This window comes from Crocuta crocuta, unplaced genomic scaffold (genome assembly GCF_008692635.1).
Source record: "Crocuta crocuta isolate KB4526 unplaced genomic scaffold, BGI_CrCroc_1.0 scaffold176, whole genome shotgun sequence".
Taxonomy (NCBI): domain Eukaryota; kingdom Metazoa; phylum Chordata; class Mammalia; order Carnivora; family Hyaenidae; genus Crocuta; species Crocuta crocuta.
The window spans coordinates 7190198-7209307 of NW_027531905.1; the positions used below are offsets into that span (position 1 = coordinate 7190198).

General features: G+C 36.0%; 2 protein-coding genes across 8 annotated transcripts in view; one reads left to right on the forward strand and one right to left on the reverse strand.

The window, feature by feature from the left end:
* The window catches only part of DNAI7 (dynein axonemal intermediate chain 7), a 58650-nt gene extending 53496 nt beyond the window's left edge, over positions 1–5154 (forward strand). For all 3 annotated transcript variants that reach the window (XM_077774486.1, XM_077774487.1, XM_077774488.1), the window contains 4 exons: positions 1155–1369; positions 2347–2514; positions 3835–3948; positions 4675–5154. In XM_077774486.1, the coding sequence (XP_077630612.1) occupies positions 1155–1369; positions 2347–2514; positions 3835–3948; positions 4675–4953 (776 nt within the window). In that variant the 3' untranslated portion in view covers positions 4954–5154. The remainder of the gene's footprint in view (positions 1–1154; positions 1370–2346; positions 2515–3834; positions 3949–4674) is intronic.
* A 5-nt stretch (positions 5155–5159) lies between these two features.
* The window catches only part of IRAG2 (inositol 1,4,5-triphosphate receptor associated 2), a 127965-nt gene continuing 114014 nt past the window's right edge, over positions 5160–19110 (reverse strand). For all 5 annotated transcript variants that reach the window (XM_077774480.1, XM_077774484.1, XM_077774482.1 and 2 more), the window contains 8 exons: positions 18411–18545; positions 11538–11685; positions 10646–10689; positions 9151–9213; positions 8988–9034; positions 8602–8703; positions 6488–6595; positions 5160–5671 (listed from right to left, as the gene is read on the reverse strand). In XM_077774480.1, the coding sequence (XP_077630606.1) occupies positions 5428–5671; positions 6488–6595; positions 8602–8703; positions 8988–9034; positions 9151–9213; positions 10646–10689; positions 11538–11685; positions 18411–18545 (891 nt within the window). In that variant the 3' untranslated portion in view covers positions 5160–5427. The remainder of the gene's footprint in view (positions 5672–6487; positions 6596–8601; positions 8704–8987; positions 9035–9150; positions 9214–10645; positions 10690–11537; positions 11686–18410; positions 18546–19110) is intronic.

Genomic DNA, 19110 nt, shown 5'->3' on the forward strand with positions numbered 1-19110 from the left:
GGCCAAGCCACAAATCCGATGCAGTGAGGTGCTATCATAGACAAACGTGTTCTGGAGCAGAAGAGTGGGTCCACCTGGAGCATTAAGGAAGGCTCCTCATGGTGTGGGATCTTGAACTGGGCCTTGAGAGAGTAAGAGGATCCTGGCATGCAAGTGTTTGTGTGGATGTCGGCGTTCCTTTTTATTGAGTATATACCTAGGGAATGAATAGTGAATTGCTGGGTTGATGGCAAATTGGCTTAACTTTTTAAGAAACTGTCCAATTGTTTTTCAGAGTAACTTGTACCAGTTTACATGCCTGCCAGCATTATATGAGGTTTCCCACTTTTCATACCCTTGCCAACATTTGTGATTATTTATCTTTCTGATTCTAGTCATTCCAGTGACTACGAAGTGGTATTTCAGGGATTTAATTTGTATTTCCCTAATAACAGTGTTGAGCATCTTTTTTTATGTGTTTATTATCCTTTAATAGATCTTGTTGGTGAAATGTTTATTCAGATCTTTTGCCCATTTTTAAATTGGGTTCTGTTTTATTATTGTAAGAGATACAAAGGACTACCTATCATCTGATTGTATTTATATGAAAAGTCCAGAAAGGCAAATCTTTAGCGATGGGAAGTCTATTAACTTCCTGTGGCTGGAGGTGAGACTGGGAGTAATTAACTATAAAATGGACATCAAAGATCTTTTGGGGAGGATAGCGGTGTTCTAAACTGGATTGTGGTAATGGTTGCACAACTGGGTGAGTTTACTAAAAATAATTGTATACTTAACACAAGTGAGTTTTAAAGTTGTTTTTTTTTTTTTTAAGTACTCAGAAAGATTAAGTACTCTAGGAAGGTAGAACTGCATGTGCAGAGAGGCTCAGAGGTATGTGGGAGAGGGGGAAAAAAGTGTAGCTAAAAACAAGTGTAGGAAGTACAAGGGATGAAGCGAGAAACATGGGTCTTCATTCTGAAGGCCTTACAGACCATGCTGAGGAGTTTGGACTTGATCCCTGTAGACACAAAGAAACTCCCAGCCAAGTTGGCTTTTGGTAGAGATCCTATTCTAAATGTAAAGGATTTATATTCACTTGCAGTTAGTTGGGTGATTTCACGTATGTTATTTTTGGATAGAAAAAATGAAACTGTTACTTTCTTATTGTGAAGGTAAACATTGGCAGACTGATGGCATCAGCAATGTCTCTTACAAATCAGAAGAAAGACTTATAACATTCAGCCTAGAAACCTTTAGCCCTGTTACCTTGATTCAAGATGCTCATATTAACATGCCATTTCAGTCATGGGAACTAAGACCACTGGATGTGAATAAAGTACTTTTGACTGTGACTACTGTATTTACTGAGATTGAAATACAAATTAAGGTAAGTCACAGTTACAGTAAGTCATATGAAAGAGGCAAGCCTCTCTGATGACAGTATGTTGAAGTAATCAATCGTTGGTGATTTACATATTGAAATGCCTTTTATAAATAATACATTTAAAATATACTTTGATTTAAAAACCATAGTTTTTTAACCTTTTCCCTAATGTTTAAAGTTTATTTATTTTGAGAGAGAAGGAAAGCAGAAAGAGAGGGCATGTGGGGGAGGGGCAGAGAGGAAGAGAGAGAATCCCAAGCAGGCTCTGCACTGCCAGCATGGAGCTGGTCGCAGGGCTCGAACCCATGACTTGAGCCGAAATCAAGAGTCAGATGCTTAATGGACTGAGCCACCGATATGCCCCGAGCCATAATTTCTAAATGAAAAAGAAAATCTAAATAGTAACTGGTTTGGTAATAACCTGTATGTAATAGAGGCAATTTTGTACCCCGACGTTAGTAGAAATAGACCAAGTAATGAAGCTACCAGCCTGGCTGCAGTAGGACTTCCAGAGAGTCTTTGTTCCCCTCCCAAGAGGCTTCCTCCTTAAAACCAGAAGAGAGATGTGAACTCTGTACCCTTTCAAATTACCACTTTACAGACTTTAAAACCACATAATTCTGTATTCTTATGTTAAATCTTCCGTGTTAAAAAAAAAGTATCCTTAAAAGTTGCACTAGTGTGAGTCAATATGACCATCATCCAGGTTCTTAGATCATAACTTGTAAAATGGGAGGAGACCTGAGACCTCTTTAGTCCCTTGATTGATCAAATAAAGCCCCAAAAGACTGATGGTGTGAGTAACAAGGGGACTTTGTGGCAGAGCTCAGAGCTGGCTTAAAACATAGCTGCCCTGCATCCTTCTCAATGCAGAATGATACAGGGCTGAAAAACACATAGTATAAAGAACCTCAAGGCTGGAAATGGAATAACAGAGTAATAACTTACTTATACAAAAGCTTCTTTCTTATTAATGTTAGGAAAACCTCTGCATGTTAGCATCAATCAAGCTAGATAACAAAAAGCATTCCTCTATTTTGGAAGGAAGATGGATGACTCCCATTTCTTTTATTCTTGCTTTGAAAGAAACTGGATTGAATATCTTCCCTACTAGACACTCTCATTTTTATGTTGTTATAAATAATAAGGTAAGAACGAATCTTTCCAAATTTAATGTAACGGACATTTAGAATGTTTAGCAAGTTAAATTTTATGTAAATCTTAAGGTACAGTACAGGATTATAGTTAGAAAGGAGGGTTTCATGGCAAGACCAGAAACCCAGAGCTGTCTCAAGTTTAATAATCTTTCCCAAGAGTGTAAACTGGTAGTATGATCTTGATCACAAATGGAGTCCTGTCCGCAGCTGGTCAGTTCTGCATTTTGTATGTTTTCTTCCTTCTTCCAGGCTGGGTATATGTAAGATTTCTTAAAAGAGTAAATGACTCAACAGTTACCCAAACATGACAAATCAGGCAAAATTAAACACACTGATGTACAGAACCCACTTCCTTCTGCTTCTTGGCAGAGGCTCCCCGTCTGCATACTGCTTCATGTTACCTGTTAGGCTTTCATTAAATAAGATCCTTCCGTGTTACACTGTATGCTCCTTGGGGCTGGGAACTGCTTTACCATCACCTAGCATTCTTCTAGCACCTAGCATACTCCTTGAATCAGTAGTTGTTTAATAAATGGGATATGTAAATGAAGACAAAGGAGGTTCTAATCAGGGAAGCTGTTTTGGGCAAAAGGGTTCTATATTCAAGAACAGGTTTGTAATATAACATTTCAAAATAATGGGAGTACAGTGTACATATGTGTAAGAAAAAAGACCACCTTGGTTTTACTCAGTATCCAATTACTCTACAAATGCTGAATGTAGTGTCCTCTTCATTGCAGAGTATTCAAGAATTTTTTTTTCTGAACATTTATATTTTAGGCATTGTCATAGATGCTTAGGATCCGTTAATGAATAAAACAAAGGTCTCTGCCCTTGTTGAGCATACATTCTAGCAGAGGAAGGCAGAAATGAGCAGCTTGCTTTTTATGTATGTTTATAGTTTAGTATGTCAAAAGGTGCTAAGTGTTATGGAGAAAAAAAAGTGCCGATCAGGAATCATGGGGCTAGGACGGCATACAGTATCGAACAGGGTGTTGGAGGGGGGGCGCTCAATGAGAAGGTGAGATCTAAGCACAACTTGAAAGTAAGGAATTTAGCCAAGTGGAGCTGAGAAAGCAAAGGGAGAAGAAAAGGAGATGATAGGTACCNACGTCAGACCCCTTGTCTGTCATTGCTTGGACTTTAGCTTCTCTTCTGAGAGAAGGGCAACACCATTGCCTTGTCTTGACCGAGCGATCATATAATCTGACTTGCATTTTAAGTGGATTTTTCTGTGCTGAGAAGCGACTGATGGGAGAGAGGCTTGTTGTGAAGCTCTATGATCAACTCTGTGTGTTTTTATATTGACAGGATCCCTTGGTAGAAATGAAAGCTTATCGACAACTGGCCCTGCTAAGTTCTGCTTTTGCCTTTGGTTGGAGCAAGTGGAATGTAGTATGTAGTTCAAAAAATGTTATAGTGAAGGTAAAGTATGCAAAAACCCACAAAACTACTTTGTCCTCCAAAGCCAACTGAATGTAGGCCACAGTTTCTCCTCTTGAAAAGGTGAAAAAAATTAATTTTCTTGGACATTTACATCCAAAGTACTTTTAAAACTTTTGTTTATTTCATCAAAAATATAAAGCTGAACTCATTGCCCAGTATGGTATCAAACCCTAGTAATTCACACTAATGTCCTTCTATCTCTCTCTTGACATCAACACAAGAACAAATGGAAGCTTTTAATGTGAATGTATCTGATTCACAAACTTTTTCCTCAGAGAGGGGTAGGCCTCCAGTTTAACTTTCTGGCACATTTACTGCCTGCTATAAAAGGTATCTTATCAAATTCTAAAAGCTGACGAATAGTTTTAGCAATAGCGAGCCACCATATTTACTTGTGTATTGTGTGTTTCTCCTGCTTGAGGTTAGGGTTTATTGTTGCAATTGCTCCTTAATTGTTTCATTTTCTTTGTTATATCCCCAGCACCTAGAACAGTACCTGGCACATGGTGCTTCCTCAACATTATCTCTGTCAAATGAATTCATTTTGATAAGCTCTATAAACACATGGTTTAAGAAATAGGACACTAAGAATGTTTCTTTCACATTAGGACTTTTGGGGACCGAGTTCAAAGTTCAAATTACACTCTGCTAAAATACCTAATAGAAGAATGATTAATGGAGGTCTCTAATTTTCTTTTTCTTTAGCTGAGGGAACACGTTTCTGAAGAAGAGCTTGTTCAGGATTTTAACTGGCCCCTGTTAATGTTTAGTGGTGACAGAGCGCAGAGGCTCAACATCAACGAAAACAGTGAAACATTCTCTGAAGCCCTTAAAGAAGAAACCGAGTTTCATTCTACTTTATACCACATGGTTAAGGATTTTGCTTCCAAAGAAGCAATGGAGAAAATTAGAAGCTCCAAATGCCAGTTTATTGATTCCGTATGTTATATGCTACTCTCAACTAGAGTACTCAGCTATTCTTAATCCCCAGTGATAAATTTTGTTCAGTATGAAGAATCAATCAAGGAACTTGGAGAAAATATCAGATTATTTCTTCAATAAAATGTAGTAAGTGAATATATTTCAAGTAGGTTATTAAAATCTAGTAAGCATTTTATACTCAAAACTTTTTTAAAAGTGGGGTTTTTCCCATGAATACGTGGCCTACTGAGACTCAGTTTTCACTGTAAGATTTTAATGGTTCTTTATTTCAATAAATTTTGACAAACAACATATAAGATCTCAAAAAGCTCATTAAAAGATCATAGGTGGGCTTCCTCCCCATTACATTTTAGTGGGGGGGGGGTGGAAATCACAGAAAGAGGGAATGTAAAATATCTGACTGACAGTCCTTCTGAGACCCTCTGGCTCTATGCTATAACTTCCCAGCTAAAAATTACTACAGTTCAGATACTGAAACTTTAAAAATGAAGACACACACAGTGAGATGTGCCCTAGTCACACTGGCGGTGGTCCGTTGTGTTGGAGTTTAGTAAGTTGCCACAAGATTTGTTCTAGAGACACCCAGGAGTCCCCATCCGGTGTGGGAGCAGCATCCACAGACTTCTGGAAAAATCGTCCTGTGAGGAAGCTCATCAAAGCTGCAAACAGTACAATGAATGCAACAGAAAGCCAGAGTGTCTTATTAGCCTTTCTGATGGAAGTCTTGAGACTTGCTGCCCAGGAAGCTATTGTGTCATAACTATAAGAAAAACACAAATTCAGAATTCGATAATAGCAACAATCTGTTATTACGAACACTCCTTTGCCAGCAATACCAATCAGTTCATTGATCTGCCCTGTATACCACCAACACTGCCTCGTGATAAGCTACCTAAATGGGACCTGCTGTTTCGATTTGCATCACAATTTGCACCCCATCCCCAATAATTTTTAGAATTAGAGAAATGATTTAGAGTTAAGAAGTGCTATGGTGATGAAATTAGGTGGCTCAGGCATTATTTAACAAGAACATTTGAGTATTTATCTCCTTCTTTCAACCAAGTGAGGCACCTTCTATTCCTACAGTAGAAATAAAAATGTTATTTGTAGGGTAGAACGTGATATGTGTATGTATACATACATATCACACCCTGGACTTTTGCTATATTGACATTTAAACGATTTTTAGAAACACCCACAAGAAAAGCTTATTATAACATCATATGTCTCTGAAAATAGTTAATTGTGTTAGACACTTAGTGTCTTACATGTGCTAGTTGTTTAATGACAAAACAATGCCACAGGTGCTACCATTATCATTCCTACCTTCTAGATGAAGTGGTGTTCGAAAATGAACAAACTTGCCTGGGCCATCCGACTCCAGTGCCAAGTTCCTAACGCTGTGACCTCGCACACATTCAGGGATAATTGCTGTAGGCCATGGAGGTGTGTTTTTATCTTAAATTTAACAATTTGACAAGTCTTTTAGTGCTTTGACTAAAACTAATCCTGTTAACCCTGCCTTATCTTTCCCCATTCCACAAAAAACGGTATCATGAGCAAGCAGACAACTTACGTTGAAGAGCCATCCCATTTTGATGGATTGTTTCTGTTTTCAGAAAGACTTGGCTTTCTTGTCCTTTCTACTATTTCTTCTCCAGGTGGTTCTGAGTCATCTTTACTTCTGTAAATAAGTATTTTTGAATATTTGAAACTATGGATAATATACCAGATTATTTATAAAATATTGCTAGATTGTATTACTAAAGAGGCTCACAGATGTTTTGCTTTAGAAAAATACATATCTAATTCTAAAGTTCAAGTCACTGAATTTATGTTTTTAACCATTTATAGGAATTTAATTTTTACAACTTGATTTAGGAAAATGTTTGTTATAGAAAGTTGGGATACTATCCAAAGGACAAGTCAAAAGGAGAAATTTAGAAAGAACATGCAGAAGTTAGTTATCACCACTCATAATTAACCAGTGTTATTAATCTGGGATTTCTTTCCCTGTTTGTGTATGTGTAATCATACTTATAAAAATGTGAATATTTCGGGGCGCCTGGGTGGCTTAGTCGGTTAAGCATCCGACTTTCGCTTAGGTCATGATCTCACGGTTCGTGGGTTCGAGCCCCGCATCGGGCTCTGTGCTGACTGCCAGCTCAGAGCCCGGAGCCTGTTTCAGTCTGTGACTCCCTCTCTCTCTGACCCTCCCCTGCTCACGCTGTCTCTCTCTCTCTCTCTCCTAGAAATAAATAAAACATTAAAAAAAAATGTGAATATTTCTTCCTCTTTTTTTATTCAATATATAGTAAAATATCTTCTCCTTCTACCACATAATCTCTTAACAGTGGATTTTATGCTAAACTGGAGACACATCAAAATGTCATTTCTTTAAAAATCTTAATTTTAAAAATGTTTATATAAATATGTTCAGTACAAAGCTAGCTATAATTAATATTTAATGAGCTGGGAAATAGCAGTTGGATTGAAAGTATTTCAAATAAAATCCAGTGTACAGAGGAGTTCCTTTAGCCTGAACAAGACTTGTTTTATTATCATGTTCATTAAGAGGTTGTTAGATTTGAATTTTGAAATTCCAAGCTCATTAGGCCCTCACTGTTGCCAAAGGGAACTATTCCTCAAAGTTGGGTTTATTTTTTCTTTTCTACAGGGAATATATGGAAATGGTTTTAGTGTTTAAAGGAAATAAGGCCCAAATGCTTGAATTCTTGTTAAGTTTCTCAAGATTTCAGTTTTTGTTTCGCAAAGACTTCTCAGTAGAAGTCATACCATACTAACAAAAAGCAAAAAGTAGATTGTAATCTTTTGGAGAAAATTTGATTTTTTTCATCCACGTAAGAAAAATCCATTATATTAAATAGCTCTAAATCTGAAAAGAATTTTCAACACATGGAATAGACTCCCAGGATTATTTAAAAAACAAAAAAAACTGAGGGTAGGCACTATGTCTTACTCTATACCCCTTAGGATTGAATGTAGTATCTACAACATAGTAGGCAGGCAACGAACATGTATAAGAAGAACATACAACCATTCAGTCAGATCTCTCAGCTGAAGAAACTGAGACCAACTAAGGTTAAAACAATTTGTCCAATGTCACCCAAGGACTTAGAGGCACTGTTTCTCCATGGCCCTCCTCCTCTGCCATCTACCTTTTGCTGTAGAAGATTTAATTTAACTTGCTAAACAAACATATAGCAATAGAGCATTTTACGTTTCCCCTACGGTTCATTTACACATAAAGGGAAGACAGATGTATATATAATACACATAATACACATATATTACATATGTGCCTATATGCTATATATACATAATGTTATAATATATAATTTATGTTTTGTTTTGTTTTTTAATCTGAGTAGATGGGACACTACTTCTGTGGCTCTGTACTGACCTTTTCCTCACATGGCCAGATACCTATACAGGAAAAAAATAATCACACTTCTGGCAAATTTAAGGGTCTTTTGTAACTCAAGACCTCAAACCTTGGGTACTACAAGAATGAATGTATTTGCAAGTAACACATAATGCTCTACCGTTTATAAAAGTCTTAATTATCTTTTTGATGATGCAGCATTAATCTCATTTCCACAGAGTAAAAGTGATCCCCACTGTTTCCCAGCTCATGTCAGGTTAATAAATACACCAAGCTTCACCTACTTTAGTTCACATTTTTCTTCTTCAGCATCTGCCCAGGAATAGGTGCTAATAAATCGATGTAATGAGGGACGGTGTTCACTCTGCTTTGACCCCAAAATACGCCTAAATAAAGATGATTATAGCCACTTGTCAAATTAAATATATCTGTAGCCATTATCAATTTATTCTCTACTACCTAAATCAATACAAAAATTATAAGTTCTGTTTTTTGTTGGCATATTCACATTATGCTTCATAATAAAACTTCATGGTTATACACCTGTTTTTATAATTATCTTGCATATACTGTGTAATTCAAATGTTACTCTCTTACTTATTGCAAATATTTACTTCAGTCAATTATAAAACAGGAGGGTTCCAAAGAGCAACCATAAAAATACACTTACCAGCTGCTTGACCTCCTGCCGAATCGGTCATTTTCCATCCCAGCCACCTTTAAAGTTCAGAAATAATTTAAAAAATAATGAAACGTCAATTTAGTGAAGTTTATGTTTTTTTCATATGAAAATTAATTTGCTTTTGACTAAGAACACTTAAGAATTTGCTTACCATTCCTGCATTTCCAATATTTCTGGGCAAAGAGGCAATGGTCACTCTCCGAAGAGAAGATGGCTACCCAAAGAGGGCAAAAGCACATTTAGAAAATTATCGGTATTTTATCATTGTATAAACACTAATGAATATCCTTGTTCATACACGTCACTGCTGAGTAGACATTTTGTTATGGCTAAATTGCCTTCCAGAAATAATCTACCTATTTATATTCTACCTCCTCCCAACACCCGAGGAGTAGAATTTTTGCCAAATAAGGATTTTTGCTTGCCTTTCTGCTAACATTGAACACTTTTTTTTATGTTGAGTAACCTTGTATATATCTACTCGGAAAACTTTATGATTTTTGCCCATATTGTTAATGATATTTCTGGCAGAAATTTTTATGCGTAGGTTTTCCCCAACCCAAGAGGAGATAAATATATACCTATTTTCTAGCTTTTTTGTCCCCACGGTTTTTTTCCATTTAACACATGTAAAGATGGGCATATTTTGATAAATTGATATGTTTATATATCAGCATTGAGATTTGCACAGGAAAATGTGATATAGCACTCTGTGGTTCTTAAAGTTTAAGTACAACTTCAGGAAATAAAAATGTAATATTAAATGTAGGAGATAGACCAAAGAGGCTTAAAGTGAATCCTTTCCTTTAACCACCATTCCTAATTTAATTATATAGATTAGCTGAGTGTCAAGAATATAAAATCGCAGTCCAAGAAACTTGGGTTCTCACCATGGTTCTGCCGCTGCATGATCATCACTAATCACTTAACTTCTGTGAAAGTGATTTTCCTCATTTGTGAAAGAGATTCAGATGGAATGATTTTAAAGTCTCTGGCTCAAAAATTCTGTGAAATTTTGATTTTCAAACTGGCAAAAACTGCTGGCTGACTTTCAAGATCCCATTTTCCCCTTTTTTATTTGTTAAACAAAAAAGCTCCTTAATTTTTTAGTTAGGCACAAAGCCTCCAGAATAAAAAATAGATTTTCCAGCCTCATTTTCAACCAAGAATGAAACGGGAAATATTGTCTGGGGTTTCTAGGAATTGTCATGAGAGAGAAAGGGAACATCCGCTTTTGCTTCTTCCTATTTCTTGGAATGTGACTCCATGTATTGACCAGGACCTGGGGCCCCTGAACCAATGAAGCCAACCTAGACCATAAGGTAGAAGCAAAGGGTATGGCGGATGAAGCAGTGAGAAGAGACTGGGCCTTTAGGATTTTGTGAAGTTACTCTAGCTATTTTGGGACTGCTTATTTCCAACTCTGCTTTAATACGAGAGAGAAACTCTCTGGTTTTCCTCCTGCTTTTACAGAAACTTAACTGATGGACACGCATGGTAAGAAGTATAAAAGCATACATACATAAACACACACACATACATACATAACTACATAAACACATACAATTTACAGTTAAAGCCATGTTGTTTACAATAATATATTAAACCATCTCATCTGTAACATTTGATAGACAATTAGTAATTACCTTGGAGTTTAGAGAAGATGAGCGTTTTTTAATTTGGCAGTCATCTGAAAGGAAAAACACATTTTCACATCTTAGGAATTACATATGCAATTTATTCCAACTGTCTTAATTCTTTACAAAGAAAAGCAAAAGTCAGAAAATAAGACCCTGAGACTACTGAGCAATAAAAATATCTGGTTATCATATGGTAAGTCATAACAATTACTATCTTAACTGATGGACTGAAATCCTCTATGTTACAATGCTTCTGCAGCACATAGGGCACACTAAATAAATGTATCCTGAATAAATGAATCCAAAACTACAGATCAGAAGATTATCAAATATGATTACTTTTTTCTAGAAAAGGGAACAGACCATTAGAATAATTCTGTTCAGAAGGTTCACACTATTTAAAGTAAAACTTTATATAAACCTTATTTATATAAACCTTATGTTTTAAGGGATTTTCCATGATCTCAAATGTCTATTTTCCAATCTATCAGCCAGCTTGCTATATCACAGTCCTTCCTTCCTTTGAGAAATATAAAACCATTGCTGATGAGTGGCTCATTTAATTTACTGTGCTTTATGTGTGGAGTAAAAGCCAATTCTAACATACCCTAAGTAGGAGAACATTAGGGTAAACTCAGTGAGTTGTATTAAATATAATCTTTCATCTCAGCAATCTAATGAATTTTTGGTGTCATTACCAAAGAATCCTCCTTGTCTCTCAACCTATTTCCTAAATAATATCTATAGCATTTGGGCTATATCAATAACAGGAATGAGTTATTCTTCTAACATCACCTTAACCTAAGGGTTTCATACTAAAAACATAATAAGAACTTGTATGAGAATGAAAGAGAAGAATGTTAGAAAAACATAACTGATACTATTAAATTTTTATTACCATCATCTTCAAGAGGATTAAAAGACCTTTCATTCTGCAGAAGAACCTGTTTCAGTTCTTCTAATTCAGCGTGCTCTTTGGCGTACATTCTCTTGAGGTTTTCTACGTGCTGAATCATCACTTCAACTGCTTTACTAACCCGGCTTTCCTAGTAGGGGGTAAAAAAAAAAAAATCTACATTGAAAATACTATTATTGGTATCCAGTTAAAAAATGGTGATTAGGCACATGCATTTATCTTCACTCCATAGCTAAGCTCCCCTAAAATGACAATAAAGGCGTTTTTTTTTTTTAAAAAAAAAGACACGAGTACACAAAGACAAATAGAAGAAGATACAGTANGCCATACAAGCTCTGGATTTAAAGGTGCCTCTGGAATTAAACTTGTAGGTAGATATATAAATAGAAGAAATGGTTGAACACCTGCATAAAAAATTGATTAGATCCATAGATCCCCTCTCTTACTCAGACCAGCTGAGCCACTTCCCTTCACCACTTTGCTGAAAGGCCACGATGGTTGAATATTTAGAGAGAGAGAAACACCCTGTGGATTGGGCAATAACAGGAGATAGTGAATGGACCATACAGAAAAGAATAGATTAAGCAAAAGTCTATATATATACTGAGTACTGAGATGCCTCGCCTGATTTCTCCTTCCAACTTGCAAACACTGGAAGCCAGGCTTATGCTCTCAAAGCAGGTGGTTGGAAGGTTTTCCTCTGAGGAATCTAACACAGCAAGATAGAAGTCCTAACACTATTGACATCCCAATAAGAATATCCCAATGAGGGGGGAGGGGGGTGATGGGCATGGAGGAGGGCACTTGTGGGGATGAGCACTGGGTGTTATATGGAAACCAACTTGACAATAAACTATTTGTAAAAAAAATAAAGTAACTCATCAAAAAAAAAGAATATCCCAATGAAACACCCTAGCTTGTGTGAAGCTCAGAGACGAGGACTTTCCCTGCCCAACATACACACAGCTCGCATTCAGCCTCTAACTACGGAAGAGGAAAAGTCAACACTAGTCAACACTAGAAAAAGCTGGAGGAGATCAACTACAGTAAAGCTTTGAGGAAGCTAGCAATATCTTCAGAGTTGTGATTAAGTGTTGTATCCATGATATAAGAACAAGGCATTAAAAAGCTACATGTTGAAAATAAAAAGGTTGGGGATTAAAAATATGCCTGAAATACATAACTCAATAGAAAAGTTTCAAGGTAAGGTTAAGGAAATACCCTCCCAAATAGAGCAAAAACACTAAAAGGTAGAAAAGAGCTGAAAAGGACCTGTTCAGGAGATCCAACAGGCAAAGAACAAGAACTCAAGAAAACATAGGAAAATTCCACAAATTGCAGAAAAAGGAAATAATTCAAAAAAATCTCCAGAACTCAAGAACTTGCCAACTTGGATCCCTATCCAGGGCCTGTAACAGTAAATGAAAATAAACTCCTTCCAAAAGAGGACACTAGGGGGAAAAGGAGATCCTAAAAGCTGGAAAGTAAGCAAAGGCATAAACAAAAGCTCGAGAGTCAGAATGGCATCAAACTCCCACAGCAACATCAGAAATTAAGAAGGAAATGAAACAATGCAAGAAAAATTCTAAAGGAAATGATCTCTAACCTAGAATCTTTCACTCAGCTAGACTATCAGGTAGAAAAATAAAGACATTTTCAGTTACATAATGTCTTAAAAAGTTCAACTCTTAGGAAGTTTTCTTAAAAATTGAAGTATAGTTGGCACACAACGTTGTATTAAGTTCAGTGATTTGACAATTACGCATTATGCTGCATTCACCATTGTAAGTGGAGTTACCACCTGTCACCATACGTTATTGCAATTTATCGACTACATTCCCTATGCTGTACTTCTTATCCCTGAGACTAGAGATTTTATAACTGGAGACTTTTACCCCTTTGTATCTTCTTGCCTCTTTTGTTGTAGATTAATTGACCATATATACATGAGGGTTTATTTCTGGGTCCTCTATCCTATTCCGTTGATGTGTCTATTTGGGGGCAGTGCTATACTGTTTTGATTACTATAGCTTTATAGTATATCTTGAAGTCTGGGAGTAGGATACCTTTAGCTTTGTTATTCCTTCTGAAGATTGCTTTTGTGGCTCCCTATAAATTTCAGGATAACTTATTCTAGTTCTGTGAAAAGTGCTGGTGGTATTTTGATAAGAATTGCACTGAATCTGTTGATTGCTTGGGGGTCGTATGGACATTTTAACAATGTTAATTTTTTCAATCCGTAAGCTTGGACTGTCTTTCCACTTCTGTCATCTTCAATTTCTTTCTTTTATTGTCTTCAGAGTACAGGTCTTTCACTTCCTTGGTTAAATTTATTCCTAGATATATTATTATTTTTGGTGCAATTGTAATGGGATTGTTTTCTCAATTTCTCTTTCTGCTCCTTCATTCTTAGTGCAGAGAAATACAAACAATTTCTGTATATTGGTTTCGTATCCTGCAACTTTACTAATTAGTTCTAATAGTTTTTTTGGGAGTCTTTAGGGTTTTCTATATATAGTTTCATGTCATCTGCAAATAGAGTTTTACTTCTTCCTTAGCAATTTAGATGTCTTTTCTTTTTCTTGTCTAAGTGCTGTGGCTAGGACTTCCAGTACAATGTTCAAGTGGTGAGAGTGGACATTCTGGTCTTGTTCCAGATCTTAGAAGAAAAATCTTCTAGCTGTGTATGATGGTAGCTGTGGGTTTTTCATATATGACCTTTATTATTTTGAAGTATGTTCCCTCTAAATCCACTTTGTTGAGAGTTATCATGAATCAATGTTGAATTTTGTCAGATGCTTTTTCTGCAGCTATTTAGATGATCATATGGTTTTGAACCTTCATTTTGTTAATCTAATGTATCATGTTGATGTATTTGCACTTTTTGAACCATTCTTGAATACCTGGAGCAAATCCCACTTGAATGTGGGGAATGATTCGTTTAGTGTATTATTGGATTTGGTTTCTAACATTTTGTTGAGGATTTCTGCAATCATGTTCATCAGGGATACTGACCTGTAGTTTTCCTTTTTTGTAGTGTCTTTGGTTTTGGTATCGAGGTAATACTAATATTCATAGAATGAATTCATAGAGTTCATAGAATGAATTTGGAAGCTTACCTTTCTTTTCTATTTTTTGGAATAATTTGAGGAAAACAGGTACTACCTATTCTTTAAATATCTGGTAAGAATTCACCTGCAAAACCATCTGATCCTAAGCTTTTGTTTGTTTAAAGTTTTTTGATTATTGATTTGTTACTAGTAATCTTGTTCAGATTTTCTATGTCTTCCTTCCTAAGTTTTCAAAAATTGTATGTTTCTAAAAATGTATCCATTACTCCTATGTTGTTAAATTTGTTGATATATAATATTTTATAGTAGTCTCTTATAATCCTTTGTATTCTGTGATATCAGTTATTTCTTCTCTTTCCTGATTTTGCGTTCTCTTTTTCTTAATGAGTCTAGCTAAAGGCTTAACAATCTTCTTTATATTTTCCAAAAAAAAAAAAAAAAACAGCTCGTTTTCATTGATTTTTTTGGCCTCTATTTCACTTATTTCTGGTTTGATCTTTATTGTTTCCTTCCTTCTACTAAGGACTTTCTTCTTTTTCTACCTCCTTTAAGCAGAAGGTTAGACTGTTTGAAGTTTTTTGGGGGGTGTTCTTGAGGTAGACCTGCATCATTATAAAATTCCCTCTTAGATCTGTTCTTTCTGCATAGCAAAGATTTTAAACCACTATATTTTCATTTTCATCTGTCTTTATGGCTTCCCCTTTGATTTCTTTGTTGGTCCACTGGTTGGTTAGTAACGTGTTGTTTAGCTTCCAAATGTCTGTGTCTTTTCAAGTTTTTTTTTTCTTATAATTGATTTCCAGTTTCACACTGTTGTGGTTAGGAAAGATGCTTGATATGATTTTAATCTTACTTATTGAGATTTGTTTTTTGGCCTAACGTGATCTAACCTAGAGTATGTTCCATGTGCACTTGAGAAGAATGTGCATTCTGCCAGTTTGGGATGGAATGTTCTGTGTATGTCCATTAAGTTTGTCTGGTCTAATGTGTCAAAGCCACATCAATTCCTTACTGATTTTCTGACTGGATGATCTATCCATTGAGGTGAGTGATGTATTAAAGTGCCCTACTATTACCGTATTACTGTCAATTTCTCCCTTTATGTCTGTTGATATTTGATTTATGTATTTAGATGCTTCTATGTTGAGTGCATATTTACAATTTTATATCCTCTTGTTGGACTGATCCCATTATCATTATGCCCTTGTTTCTTGTTACAGACTTTGTTTAAAATTCTATTTTGTCTAATATTGCTACCCCAGATTTTTTCATTTTTATTTCCATGAAATATCTTTTTCCACCCCTTCACTTTCAGTCTATATGTGTCTTGAGCTCTGAAGTGAGTCTCTTATAGGCAGCATATAGACAGGTACTGTTCTTTTATTCACCCTATATCTTTTGATTAAAGCATTTAAAGTAATNATGTATTTAGATGCTTCTATGTTGAGTGTATATTTACAATTTTATATCCTCTTGTTGGACTGATCCCATTATCATTATGCCCTTGTTTCTTGTTACAGACTTTGTTTAAAATTCTATTTTGTCTAATATTGCTACCCCAGATTTTTTCATTTTTATTTCCATGAAATATCTTTTTCCACCCCTTCACTTTCAGTCTATATGTGTCTTGAGCTCTGAAGTGAGTCTCTTATAGGCAGCATATAGACAGGTACTGTTCTTTTATTCACCCTATATCTTTTGATTAAAGCATTTAAAGTAATCATTGCTACATATGTACTCATTGCCATTGCATTGTTTTGGGGGGGTTTTGTAGTTCTTTCTTCATTTCTTCTTCTCTTGCTCTCTTGCCTGGTGATTGAGGATTTTCTTTAGTGTTTTGCTTGGATTCCTTTCTATTTTTTGTTTATCTATCACAGGTTTTTGGTTTGTGGTTACCATTAAAATTTGTATATGACATCCTATACAAATATAGACTCCTATTAGTAGTCTGTATTAAGTTGATGGTCACTTAAGTCTGAACACATTCTAAAACTAGATTTTTAACCCCATGTTTGGTGAACAGAAAGGAGACCAGTCTGGCTGGAGTCCAATAATTCGGGAAGATAATCATAGGAGATTAATTTCAAGATGTAAGAGGGTAGGGGAATCATGTAGATATTTTTAATACATCATAAGGATTTTGGTTTTAATTCTGAAGAAGTGTGAGGAGCCACTGGAGGATTTTGAACCAAAAAGAAACATGATATGGCTTAAGTGTTAAAAGTATTATTCTGGATGTTTTGTGGAGAACAGATTATGTTTCAGGGAGTATTTGGTTTGAATGGAAACAGGCAGACTATTTAGAAAGATATCGTATTAATCTTCAAAATCTGGATACATTCTGATGTTAAATAGCATTTTCTGTAGGATTAGATGTAGAGTGTGAGAGAGAGGTGTTGAGAATTACTCCCAAGCATTTTCATCCGATAATCTTGGAGGNAATAGAATGGTAGCTCAAATCAAGGTGGTAGCAGTGGAGAAAGAACTATGTGGTTGAATTCTGGATACATTCTGATGTTAAATAGCATTTTCTGTAGGATTAGAGGTAGAGTGTGAGAGAGAGGTGTTGAGAATTACTCCCAAGCATTTTCATCCGATAATCTTGGAGGGAAGTTACCCTTGACTGAGATAAGGAGATTATGTGCAAAACTGGTTTTGGAGAGACCATGAGCAGTTTATTTTTATATATGTTGTTTGAACTGTCAAACATCCAAGTGGAAATGCTGCATCTGTAGTCATGTGTTCTAGTCTGGACCTCATAGCAATGGCTTAAGATAAGCATGTGAATTGGGGAGTCATCAACTGACTACATAGGATGGTATGGGGACTGAAGCAGATGGACATTACATGTACAAGGGTGAAGCCCTGGCCCCACTGATATTATGAAGCCTGGGAGAATGGTGGGACCCATACAGGAGCCTGGAAGGGGGTGACCCGTGATGCAAAGAGAAAAAAACCAGGAGAATGTGGTACCTAGAAGCCAAGTGAGGAGACTGTTTCCAGGAGGAGGAGGAGGAGCTTAGCCATGCTGAATACAGCAGGTTAAGGAAAATGGATACATTAAGGCCAATTAGAGTAGATTTCAGAGAGAATGGGAGGGGAGAAATTACAGACCACGGACACGATTCTGTTGAGGAAATTTGCTGTAAATGGGAGCAGAGAAACAGGATGATAGCCAAAGAAGAAAGTGTCAAAGACTATTTTGTTTGTGTTTGTGTTTTTTCCCATCTTAAAGATGCCATATTTGTGTTCTTATGAGAATGATTCAATACGGGGAAAATTGATGATTTTTGAAGGAAAATAGGGAGAATCAGAGAGCCCAAGACTCTGAGTAAATTAGGAGGATGGACTCTGGCATACAGAGTCCTTCCTGTGAAGGAAGGCAAAGTATGAGGGTTGAGATGTTACTAGGTTCAGAACTTGTGGCAGTTCTCTTCTGGATGACTCAATGTTCTTACTGAGGCAGGAAGGAAAGTCATTATTTGCCAGAGAAGATGAGGAAGGACATGATGATGGTTTGAGGAGAAAGGAGAAAGTATGAAATTAATATTTGGAAGAGATTATTTGGATGACTGTCCCTGGCTAATACTGTTATGAGAGGGTATATTTTTTACATTTTTATTTGCATATTCTGTTTTCCTTTTTTTTTTCCATTTAAATATTTATGCCTTGTACAACACAGAAGTATTTTTAAAACTTCTTCCTAGAAGTGTAATCCATAATCTCAGGGAAAATACATCCTTTTATTAATTTCATTGTAGCTAAAGAAATGAAGACAGATTACCTGATTAATGGCTCCAAGCAACTCGGCTCTACTAGCCACTCGTGCAGTGCACTGGCTAAGGAAAGTTATACTCTTCTCCAGCTTTTTAACAATTTCCTGGGCATGGTTGTCATCTTCGCAAAGTGGTGTTAAAGACTGCACAGAAAGCAGAGTATTAAAATATATCCAACCCAAGTATTCAGCAAATGATTCTAACACTATGTTGTAAATACAGAGGACAGTCATGTCTCACTGATCTTGATGTAAAGTGAAAAGAAGCAACAAAGACTAGTAATGAATGGTATTGAAATATTTATATCTTGGTTGGCTATCAAGCTGACCTATGCAAATGTTCACAAAACTTTTTATATCTAGTCTTGATCTCTTCGTTCTTTGCTTCCTGAATTTGCCATTCCTTCATGCACATTTCTCCTTACCACTTTTCCACTTAACAGAATAGGATATACTTAATTGGTCATGGTAAAGAAATTTTGCTTATGAATGAGTTGAGTGTATTATATGAGAAGCATGGTTTGAACTTTTAAGAAAAGTAGTGAAATATGCTAGATTTAGATATGGTTCTGACTTACGTACTTCCTCTTGCATTCATTTTTTTTAAATGTTTATTTTTTACAAATAGTTTATTGTCAAATTAGTTTCCACGTAACACTCAGTGCTCATCCCCACGAGTGCCCTCCTCCATGCCCATCCCCCCCTCCCC